The sequence below is a fragment of the Trichoplusia ni genome, chromosome 2 (assembly GCF_003590095.1).
Source record: "Trichoplusia ni isolate ovarian cell line Hi5 chromosome 2, tn1, whole genome shotgun sequence".
Taxonomy (NCBI): domain Eukaryota; kingdom Metazoa; phylum Arthropoda; class Insecta; order Lepidoptera; family Noctuidae; genus Trichoplusia; species Trichoplusia ni.
In genome coordinates this window covers 13,886,580-13,898,461 of record NC_039479.1, presented here as the reverse complement: position 1 = coordinate 13,898,461, position 11,882 = coordinate 13,886,580, and the positions used below count along the sequence as shown (strand labels likewise).

Genomic DNA, 11,882 nt, shown 5'->3' with positions numbered 1-11,882 from the left:
TCTCCAAATAAATTATAATTCGCCCGCTCGTCCTCTACCCGAGCGTTTCGCGACTACTGTTTCAAACATGCCTATTACTTAGCTATTAATCTTGATTTACTTTATAGATAAGTTACGATTCCACTGAAATTACGTACCTTCTTTGTACTGATACTACTAAGATAAAGATATACGCGTGCTTATTATTGTTTTAAATGTTTGCTTATTACTAGAATCAAACCATAAACAATTTGCATATAGTCTGTGTTTTTTTTTAATTTGAATTTTGAATAGTAACATAGACGACAAAATTGTACACTAAACGTAACCAAGATTTGGAAAGAAACTACAAGTATCTAGTAACAATTAACATGGTCTAAGAATGTAGGAAATTTAACACTTTCTACATTCTCGTATAGGCATATAGCTTCTCGCGTATAGCAGGGTATACAGGTAGCAGTCACAAAGGATATTTCGCAAGAAATACACGAACTAATCGTGGAGTGTGACGGGGCGGTGTGGGGTGAACGATTAATTTAATAAATACCAACCGGATTCCGGTGCGTTTGTCTCCGAGCTATGTGGCAGGCGTGAGGCGCTTCTTGAATTACGACTCTATCCTGCCCTACATATTGTATTTATAGCTGATAACATAAACACTATTAATCACTTAGGAATGACCGAGTTTCCTAAAAAGAGGTTTTATTGCAAAAACATTTCGTCGAGCACTAAAGCTGATCGAAAGGCTCAAAGACAACTTTAAAAATTTCAAAAATAAACTTTCGTTTAAAAAAAGAAATATCATTGCTAGACAAGTTATTCATGATTACACTAGAGCGGTAACCTGATCTTATTTTGGAACTGTACACTATAAACTAAAATATTACACATAGTTATGAAAATTAATTGAAAACTACTTCTTCAAAGAGCCTCTCATATTCACACAAACTTACTTCTAAGTATCTCCTCTGATAACTTCAAGTGTTCAGTGATCATCTAATAAGTGTTTGCTACGCATGTGGAACTTTATGCAAATCCGTTCAGCGGCCAGCGTCGAGATTGAGCAATCAACATGTAAACGTTACGTCAATGTTTAGTAGAATTACTCTGTTGTATGGGATAATGGAGCTTAATAACTGTATTGGTATATAATTAAGTAATTTTATGCAGATAATGAGATGGTTTATAAGAAGACGGTATAATGGTATGTTGTCTAAATTAAATACGTGTAGAATTACTTTATATCGACACTTATGTAGAGTCAGCAAAAAACTTCTTAAAATTTGTTCGGAAATTTTGACAAATATCCTAACACATTTTTTTAAATGGATTTCAGCTTGATAAGTGTGATAGTTTATTCGATAAAGCTAAATAATTGCCAAATCACAATAGGCACACAGCAATTTTTTGTTTTGTATATCATTATCTTGATGAACTTCTGTCCGACTGTACATATAATAACCACGTTTCATAGCACCACATATTTAAACTCACCTCGTTTATGAATCGGCTACCGCCTTTGATTTCGCAATGCCTTTTTCCATTCATTCAGATGAATGCAATGCATTCGGTTATTCCTTATTGCAAAATGTAGTTTGCATTTTGGGCTTTATTACTTTACACCCTCATTTAAATCTGTTTCGTTTTTATTATCTGTAATATAGTTATGTGTTTTAAACTATTTTTGTTTGTAATGGACGATACTGAGAATTCGTGTAAAGTCATTTGTCTTCGGATGTTTTATTTAAATAGTTTAGTAGCTAACTAGGGCAATTAAAGGTCACTGCATGATGTTGTTACATATATTTTAACTCAAAACGCCAGAAACGAGGTATAGTTTTTATTAAAAACATTTGTGTTATTTGTACTATTTTTTGATGTTCAAGTAAGTTCAAGTTTAAGATGGTATAAAGTTCCGAAGTATTAAAGAAAAAACGTAAAAAATCTTGAAATAATTGTACTTGTTATTTAACATCTATTTGTCGTTAATATCTGGTATATTGGCATAATACCAAGAAAATCTTACGAAATGAACACGCTTCCATTGAAGGTGACTCGACCCTGAATCAAGCGTAAAGTGGGGACGGCGTGCGGCTGTGTGCGTGCGGCGTACTACACGCGCGCCGTGCGTGTGTGTTAGTGCGACAACTCATTACTTACGGCCGATCTAAGATAAATTACACACTTTTCTTACTTAGTAGATACCTCTACTCGAGCCTATCGCGCACTAACACCAAATTAGTTTTATTGAACTCATGTCCTGTATATTTATTGGGACTTTGTGTTGTCAATAAAAATATTTTTTTTTAATTATACCTGTATTAGTAGATTTTTTTTTTTCAAATGGAAGGTGTTTCTTCGATGTAAAGGTTTATAAGGGTTTGAAATAACAAAATTAATTAAATAACAAACATCTCTTTATTTTAATAATTATGTACTGGACATTGATAAAGAAATACATATATAATCGTAGTACCATAATAATTATGACACATTCATATATTATAATATTTTGTACAAGTACAGTAAAAGTCGAAATCAAGTGTACGAATGTTTAAACAATACCTGTATATAGATTGTACATGAGGTAGATTGGTTTGACAGTTAAATATATGTACACAGAAATATACCAGACATCAATCTTAACTAGTGTTGACCCACGGACAGGCCTGAGGTGTGATCAAATGGCACTCGGTGTTAAAACATTGCTAACCATGTATCATAAACAATAAAAAGCAAACAACACTTCAAAATCTTCAATTAAATAGGAACTCAAATCAATTGCAAACCGTTTTGTGCACGTGTGGGGTTGTAACATGCGGCTACAGTCACACACGGGCACGGACGGCGAGTGGTCGCGGCACGGACAGCCGCTAACTAATATAACAAATAAAATCAGTCTCAAACTAATGATCAGGCGCCGCTCGCTAATCCTGTCACTTGTACATTATCTCCGCGGAGATGAACAATAGAAAATATTTCCAAGAACTTTGGCTCTTTACCCTGGCGTAGTAACCGTAGTCAAGTGAGGTAGATAATGGCAGACTCGCCTAGCTTTACACTAACTACCATAATATTACAACATTGCAACATGAAATTACGACTTCTAATCGAGATTTATCATTAAATTTGTACACATTTATATTTGTACCAATAATTTCTTTGGAAAAAAATATATCGTTACTTCTACATCGACTCCTTATAATAAGACCCTACATTTCGAACATGACTATAGAAAATAAAATAATAATAATCAACAAACAGTACAGCCTAGTTATATAATTACATACGATATCATAAATCATGTGCGCTAAAACGTTCAGAACAACTACTATGAAATTAAATTATATTAAAACATGGAAAATAAACCATTACATCTAGTAGGAAACTAATACCCGTAGAACAAATTGCAATAATGCTCACCAGTGCAGCCCGCGACCTGCGAGGCCGCAGCGGCGTAACACAGGGGCCATGTCCACGACGAGGAGATCATAAGTTAACACTAAGAGTATGTACAACACTTTAAATATTTCTGACTGTTGCCTTACAACTACAAGTAAATATTCACCTAAACGGCATCAGGTCATCGCGTGCATGGCCCCGCTCTAACACATATATTCACTTGTCTCAATATCGATACAGCACAGCCCGTTCAGAGATGTTCGGTATCGACTTAAAATAATTTGTAATATAATTCTCAATACACCAACTTCTCTACAACGTACTTTATGTAACACTACATAAATATTTACACGTAATATTAACAGTAACCGTATTCATTACGTCGAGATACCGTAATTACATCGAAACGTCTACAAACTAATCGATAAATAATAAATAATCTTGTAAGAGACAGCTATGTACAGAAGCACGGTGCGCGCGGCCGGCCGCTCGCGCCTCCCCGCTCGCCGGAGACTGCCTCGCTCACATTCAATCTTAATTACAAAAGCTCCAATGATTCTATACAATTATCCCGTATCATGAATTCAAGAGTATCGTATTATTTCCTATTTTGAGCAAAAGAAAGGGCCGCAATTTAAAACTTTTTAAGAGGTTTTATAAAGAAAACATGGGTGACTGCAAGCCGGTTAGAGGCGTTATCGAACTATTGTAAGACGAATTGCTTGATACTAGGGCTTCGTATTTATTTATATCCATTTGAGTTGTATATTATATCGCCAAAGAACTTTATGAAAAACAAATGACCTTCTACGGTAATACATATTCTAGTTTCAGTTCGTTAATCGTGAGGACACGAAAACCAATTGAACATCAATAAATATCCAGCACAACGGAACATTTTTTATCAAGTTTTTATCACAAAACAATAGACGCTGCCAATAAATCAAAAAATATCTTTTGTAAAATATGTTCTTTACAAGTTTAGCAACGTTGCAAAACAAAAGAACAAAAACACGTCGTTTTTGCCTCACCTCGCTTTACGATTATGCAAATAGTACAACAATAAGCTTCTAAACTGTAACATGGATAAAAAAGCACTTTTTATGGGGAACATTGCAAATGCAAAATCGTAAAAAAAGAATAGAGGACTACCTAACGAGACTATGTCGGTAGTCTTACGGAGAAAAGAGCAAAAAATAGTCTGTAAAAAGTAAATGTTGCCTTATTTAGTAGAGCAGTAATTATTTTTGCAAGGATATTGCCTAGAATATTGGAGTAAAGTGCGAGTGTCTCCGTGAAAGCGAACTAGAGAGGACCAGATTCAGCGGCCGACGGCAGCGCGGGGTCTACGCAGGAGGAACTCGTATACCGGCTCAGCGGCGCGCGGCGGCGCGCGGGCACTACGCGGAGTGGACCCGCAGGTCAGTGGGCGAGTCCGGCGTGGCCGGCCTCCGGGGCAGGGACAGGTCCTCGGGCTCCGTCTGCTCGGGCCACTCGTCCCAGCGCCAGTCGGGCGCCGTGGACACGGGCGGGCTCGGGGTGTCCGGCTCGCAGCCGGTGGTGGCGCATCTGTGTAGCGCGGCAGCTTGCCGCCGACGGAAGCGCGCGCCGCAACGACAGGCGAACGGAGCATCGCCTTCGTGAACTAAAGCATGTGCTTTTAGCTGGTTGGAGTCAGAGAAGCGCGCCGGACAGCGAGCACACGCATACGGTCGCTCTCCGGTGTGGACGCGGAGGTGGCGCCGCAGGTTGGCCACCTGCACGAAGTGGCGCGGGCAGTGCGGGCAGCTGTATGGCTTCTCTCCAGTGTGAAGACGTAGATGTGTCTTTAGGTGATGATCTCGGGTGAATCGTTTGTGACATTCTCCACATTCGAATGGTTTCTCGCCAGTGTGGGTACGCTCGTGGTTTTGTAAGACGTGCTTATAGCCGAAAGAGCGTGAGCAAACCTTGCAGGTAAAAAGTTTGTCACGGGGCGGGTCAGCAGCACCGGGCGAGGAGCCGGACGAGGGCGGAGAGGGAGGCGCGGTGGCTGTTTCATCCAACTTGGGTGTTCGGCGACGCTTGCGCGCGCGCTCCAGCTCCTGCGGCGGTAGCAGCGGTGCGGGGGGCGACGGCGGCCACGCGGCCAGCAGCGCGCCCGAGTACAGCTCGGCCGGCAGCCCCGCCACAAGCGCCGCCGCGCGCGTCGCCAGCAGCCGCTCCGCCAGCATCGGGAGTGACTCCTGACGCATGCTCGATAGCGGCCTTACTGATACACCTGCATCAAAGAAAAAACTAAATGAATTCACTAGGCAAATAACTATTCAATCATATGGAGAACTTTAATTCTTCTCATGATTTTCTTTTAGTGTAGTTAAAGTTGGTCGTTGATCACTTCCGTCAGGACTTGATTTCGACCTAAACAAATAACGTTGTCAAACCTATCGATAGCATACTTATCAGTCAGAGAACAAAAAACGCGGCAAAAACTGAACCAGACGCTGTTAAGGAAACATTTGGTCGCAATCACGCCGCTGCAGGTCGCTTCCGCCCCGACCTGTTGCGCAAATTGTAGCTGCCACTACCGACATACTAGTGGCACTCTGATTTTCGAAACTTATTAACTTTCATTGCCTAATGATTGATGAAACTAAGTAAATGTCTTCAGAGTAGTCTTTGCTTTCAAAATGTCAGGAATGAAGAGTAATAATTTGATGCGACGAGTTTGTATAGTGTCGCCGAGCGGCGGCCGGCGGGCGCAGCGCGGGCGAGGCGCGGGCGCGGGCGGGGAGAAGCGACCAGACCACTTACCTATATAATGGAATTAATTATTCCTCGAGCGGCAAACTCCGCCCGCCCGCTCCGCCCAAATTATATTCAAATATTAATTTCGTTGAAGAAAAGCCTTTTTGAGAGCACTTAATTAAAATTAGACAAAATCATAATTGAAAGTTCTCCTCGAGGCGTGAAGAGGCGGCACGAGGAGGGAGCTTCTTACATTATCTACTTAGCCGTGGAATTAATTCCCGGCCGTCTGTGGACTCAGCCATCGCGCTTAATTGAAAAACGCAAAATATCTTGTCGTCTACGAGTATTGTGCTGTGGAAGGCATTTTGTCCTATTATAAAACATCTTACAAAGAACCAGCAACTCATTTATCGCGTTTTCTTATAAATGCTTCAGAATTGTTAATTACTTGTCGAAACTACGTATTGATAAGTACATAAAGTCCGTAGTATAAGATAATTTTAAAGTTTATGATTAGGCGGAGGCGTCGCGCGCGGCACGTACCGGCTTATCCCATAACTTTTTAATAACATTCCTCGTTATATTTCGAGGACGAACAGCGAACCGCACTCGTGATGTGATCAGAATTATAATACTAGGCTTAATGTAAAAGTTTAAACAAGTAAATATCGTATTTTTTGCAAACCAGTCTGGTAATGTGACGTAGAATCTAATTCAGTTTTAAAACATGACGACAGTTTATTATTTGTTTAGCGAGTTTAGGTTTAGAGCTTTTCGCAGCTACTGGTTTTCTCCTTCAGGATTAAAAAATAGAGTAAATAAGAATTTGAATGAATCCCGCAGTACACTGGGCACCTATCGATCAGTTATTGGGAACATTTTTTGTGCGGAGCTGCGTCATAATGTATCATTTTTATTAGTCGGTCGGGCCCGTCGGGTGACAATGTTGGTGATAAATTTTAACAGCGCGCCGCACCCTTCCGCACGGAGCTTTTTATGTGCTAAAGAGTTGTAATTATCCCCTCTTTATACGCCATAAATATTTGTCAATAACCCATATTCAATACTTTTATGGAGTCGCCTGCGGCCGCCACTCCATAACTCATTATTGCGTAAGGGTTCGCCCGATAACGGACGTGTCAATGACGTCCTTATTGCTCGCACTTGCTACTTGTTACTCATATTCTTGTAGAGGTTTCTTAAAGGAATCGATGCTAGTGTACTTCTAGTTTTACAGAATGAGGGCTTAATAAATATGTGAATAGGTTAATTCGCATTTACTCTACGATGGAATCTTCCATACTTTTGAAACTTTAGATAGTACAATATTGTCGGTTGCATGCTACGGATATGTATAAGAATATTGCGCATTTAGCTATGATCTTACCGATTTGGCTGAGACTTTTTCTCGCATTAGGTCGCAGCATTTTGCTGAGCGAGGACCATATTGCGAGATTGTTACGCATACTACCCAATGTTTGATTTTTATATACATATATTTTTTTCTTTTATGTTATATCTTTTTCTTAGTGTGTTGTGTGATGTATGCGTTCAAGTTCGCAATAAAACACTTTTTCTTTCTTCTTTCTAAATATAAAAACAATTCAGTGTTTGTTCGATTACGGTAAGACGCATAGTTTAAGACATACACAACCCGAATTTGTCGTAAACGACCTAATTACGGCGAGCGCCATATAATGGGATTAACCTGCGGCTACCGCTGGCTTTAAGTACGTTCGCACTCGCACAGATTACAGAGTTCGTACGGTTTCGGTGGTTTAGGGTTAAGCGCGATACACGCGCCGGGGCTGGGTAATGGGGCTTCGCTGACATAACACTAGAGTAGCCGTAACTGGCGTAAGTACTGAAGCGGCAACCTTGGATAGCATCCAGCCTTAATGCTGTACAACAAACAATGTTGGACGTAACCGTATTACTTGTAACGTAACTTTACTTGACGCTTCTATGCTAATTTATTTTGTTTTTTATTTGAAATTAATTCGGTTTATTTTTATAAGGCAGTTTTTGTTTATTTCCTTGCTTTATTAATGGGCTATTTACTACTGGGCAGTTTTCTTTGATGAGATAGACAAACCTTTTCTAAGTTTCTTCTGTTGTTGAAATAATGAAAATTTTAATATGAATCTGTGTTTATAGTTTGCATTCAAGCTGTGTAGATTATTTTATACGAGAAATATTGAATTATATATTTTTAAAATGGATAACAATTAAGTAAGTATGTCGTCGGATAGGAGATAAGAAAGAGGGAACTCGTTTTCCTCAACATTTTGTCTTTCTTCAAGAGTGATAAATGGTGGTGAATTTAAATTGCAAATTAATTTAATTAAAGTTGTTTTTTATGGATTATGTTGTTGTCAAACTTTAAAATACATTTTATGAAGAATTTTTTCATTAATGAGACATTAAAAAATACGTTTTGTGAACACAATTTAAGTAAGGACCTACAAAGGATTTTGAAATAAGTATTGAATTGTATGACGTTTCCTGAAAACCTGTTTTGATAAGGTTGTATAATAGTTCAAAATATGTTTTTATAATGTTCAATAAAAATTACAAGTTAAATAACCAGTAAACGATTTTCAATAGACTTTACAAATCGAATGTTTTAATTATGCGAAATATAAAAAGTTTCTAATTCAAGAAAGCTTACTTGATCATTACAGTTGAGTTTTGACAAAAGAATGAGGAGTAAGAATAAAAGAGTCAGTTTCATAAAAACGATAAGAGATGGCGCTGCTTGTTATGCCTTCGAGTATACACAAATTGTAAAATTTCTGCGATACTCAGGCTACCGGTGAATTAGATACAATATGTAATTTATCATTTTAAATCATAGTGACATTAAGGAGCCAGACCATTAAAAATCATTTCAAGTATTAATTGCGCTAAATTCTAATAATAGATGATGTATGAGTAATTACTAATTAGCAACGAGACATAATAATCAGTTATTTAATATACATCTGTTATGAAAATTAATTATACGGTGCACACTTAATCTGAGTTTTCGGAAGTTAATGGTGAATTAAGTAATATATAATAATACTACAGAATATCTTGTCCTGGTCAGGTTCTCATATGATAATATCAAACATTATTTACCTTTTAAATTGCAATCCCAGACACTTTCTCATCTTGGCAAACCAGCATGTTGTGATTAAAGTCCAATTTTGAATACCTCTGAAGTTATTCACTTTATCAAAGCAATAAAACGACTAAGAAATAAATTATAATTCACAAAATACTGGTACAAACACAAAAACAAAATTTTTCTACATTTCGTAGAAGTGTACTACGCGTCGTAGCAAAGACGTAGCGCACGGCTACGCGTTCGCTACTGCCTACGGTTCACTGAATCTGCAAAGTTCGCTGAATGCAAATAAACATGTGTGCGGTGAGCGCGGGTGTGTGGGCGGCCAATCGCATCGCTCGCTCCACGCACGCCGCGCGCCGCGCCCGGCAACATTTGAAACTTTACTACACATATGCACTTCCAGATTCAGCGGACCGAGAAGACAGCTAGACGCACTTAACTAAAAACTTCACAAACCTCTAGAATTCTGCGTCGACTGCAGCGACAGGGCCATCTCACTCCAGATTCACGGCAAAATGCATTTATTTGCACTAATTTCTTGGTAAAGTTTATTGTCGCTCGGCAACTTGTTTTTTATTAGTCTTTATAAAGTGTCAAGTAAAAACTACAAATTGATAATATTTATTGGAGACCGATTACATGTTATGCCGACGCGGAGTCGCGAATGTGAATGATTCGAGCACGCGATGCGAGCGCGCTCCGTGCGACCTACCACAACACTGGCGGTAGCGGCGGCGAGCGGCGAGCTTACGGCCGGCCGCCCCTCCGCGCGGTAAACACACCCCCACGCCCCTCCCCGCGCGCCCCTCGCCCCGCCGCCCCGCGCCCCCGGCCCCCGGTGCACTCCACGTGCACGCAATGCATTCACTTTTTATGGCCGCTACTACATTATGTTCCTTCCTGATGTTGTTTTTTAGCCCTCGGAGCGAGCGCCACATAAGCACTTTTTATGTTTTACGAGCGGCTCCCGTGCGGCCCGGCCGGTACTTTCTTTGACTGCAACTAATTTGAGAACATACCTACTGCGCTTTATCTCATTACTGTTTGTTCTTCGGTTGTTATTATTATAATCACTATTGGAACATGAGTTGTGTTTCTGTTGCGTGTAATTAACTTTTTTAAGACTTAGATTAGGCCACTGTGTTATTTGAGTTCGTACTCTTACTAACAGTATAATGTCATGTATTCCAGTAATTACTATATAAATAACAAAAAATACGTATCTTTTGGAAAATTGATGTCATTTGTTATTCAATTACTTATCTTATTAAAGCATTTAATCATGGATTCAAATGAAAATGAGAAATGTTGACACTAATTTTGTAAATAGATCATATATCGCAAGGAGATGCACCACCTGTATAAAAGTAGAGCACTTGGCATGTGACCGTTGACAAGAGAGAAGCTTTTAAAGGAAAAAGCGAGGAAATCTGTACAACTCATTGCGTGAACTGACTTGACAGTGGGTAGAGTCTTTTAAAACATTCTAGAACTATGTTAACTATAAAATAGTAAGTTCCTTTCTATAAAATGAACATGATTTTAAAAAAGAAATATAATATATTCAATTTAACTACTCCAGTAGGAATATCTGCTCATAATTCTTTTTAAGTCTATTTCCTGACTTTTAGCTGATATTTAAAAATATTTCTGTTGTTGAAGAGATAGTTTATAATAAAATAAACTAAATAAAATAAATAATAAATAAAATATAAATAAATGGTTACTGCTACTATAGTTCAAAATAGGAAAGAGAAAATAAGTTACAGTTTATCAAACAATATTTATTTTAAACATACTTACACGTAATTATATTTCATGAATATATAAACGCAATTTCATTAACATGACTTAAAGGATTCGTTAATTTAATAATTTAATTACTATTTTACATTAATTATATTTCATGAATGTAATTGTGACTGTCATAATGATCTTTAATGAACTTCCCCGTTCGTTGTTTTTAATGATAGAGCTAAAACTGATTGCATTGCATTAAGTAAATGCTCTACCTTTAATAAAAGCTATTATTTAATTGGTCGAACAATGGTCTTTAATAATGATCTGTATAATAACTTTTTGTTGGTTTGTATAAGTTAAAAAATACTAACTGAAAATAAAATGAAGTAAAACATTCATAGCAACATGGAAAGTAACACCAAATACACCGTGATTTTTTAGTCGTCTTACAAAAGCAGCCCAGTTCATGTATCCAATGACTAGAACACGTTCATGATAAAAAAATAGGTATTTATGAGATTTGAATAAATTTAAAATGCAATTTTTATTCAATATTATGATGCAATTTGTAGTTTTTTAGAAACACATCTCTGTTGCGAGCGCGGTCCGAGCCTTGTAACAATGGTGAGGGGTGCAGGCGGCGGTGTTTTTATCATTTTTAAGAGTATATTTCAGATTTCTCTTGTTTAATTTTTCTTCGTACTTATTATCTTAGTTGATGATAAAAATATAATAATCGCGCCTAGGGGTATTTTACGTCGGATACATGAACGGGGCTGCTTTTGTAAGACGTTTAAAAAATCACCGTGTGTACGTATGGCTTACTTCATCTACTTAATTTAAGACGTAAGACCTCAACTGAATTAATTTCGCAAGGAATCACTAGAATAACTGAACAGTTGGATGTCCTGCCAAT

At 38.1% G+C, this 11,882-nt stretch overlaps 1 protein-coding gene across 1 annotated transcript; it reads right to left on the bottom strand.

The window, feature by feature from the left end:
• Positions 1–2,401: 2,401 nt before the first annotated feature.
• LOC113508285 (protein krueppel-like) lies at positions 2,402–10,018 on the bottom strand. Its single transcript, XM_026891229.1, has 2 exons — positions 9,683–10,018; positions 2,402–5,641 (listed from the first exon to the last, which is right to left on the bottom strand). Exons 1-2 carry the CDS (start codon positions 9,717–9,719, stop codon positions 4,782–4,784), a joined length of 897 nt encoding a protein of 298 aa, XP_026747030.1. The 5' UTR covers positions 9,720–10,018; the 3' UTR covers positions 2,402–4,781.
• Positions 10,019–11,882: the final 1,864 nt, after the last annotated feature.

Bases quoted from the DNA above. Each gene is read 5' to 3' on its own strand.
- LOC113508285 (XM_026891229.1), bottom strand. From the start codon at position 9,719: ATGGCCCTGTCGCTGCAGTCGACGCAGAATTCTAGAG. The intron at 5,642-9,682 runs GTTTGTGAAGTT...TCTTTGATGCAG, and splicing joins GTCGACGCAGAATTCTAGAG to GTGTATCAGTAAGGCCGCTA.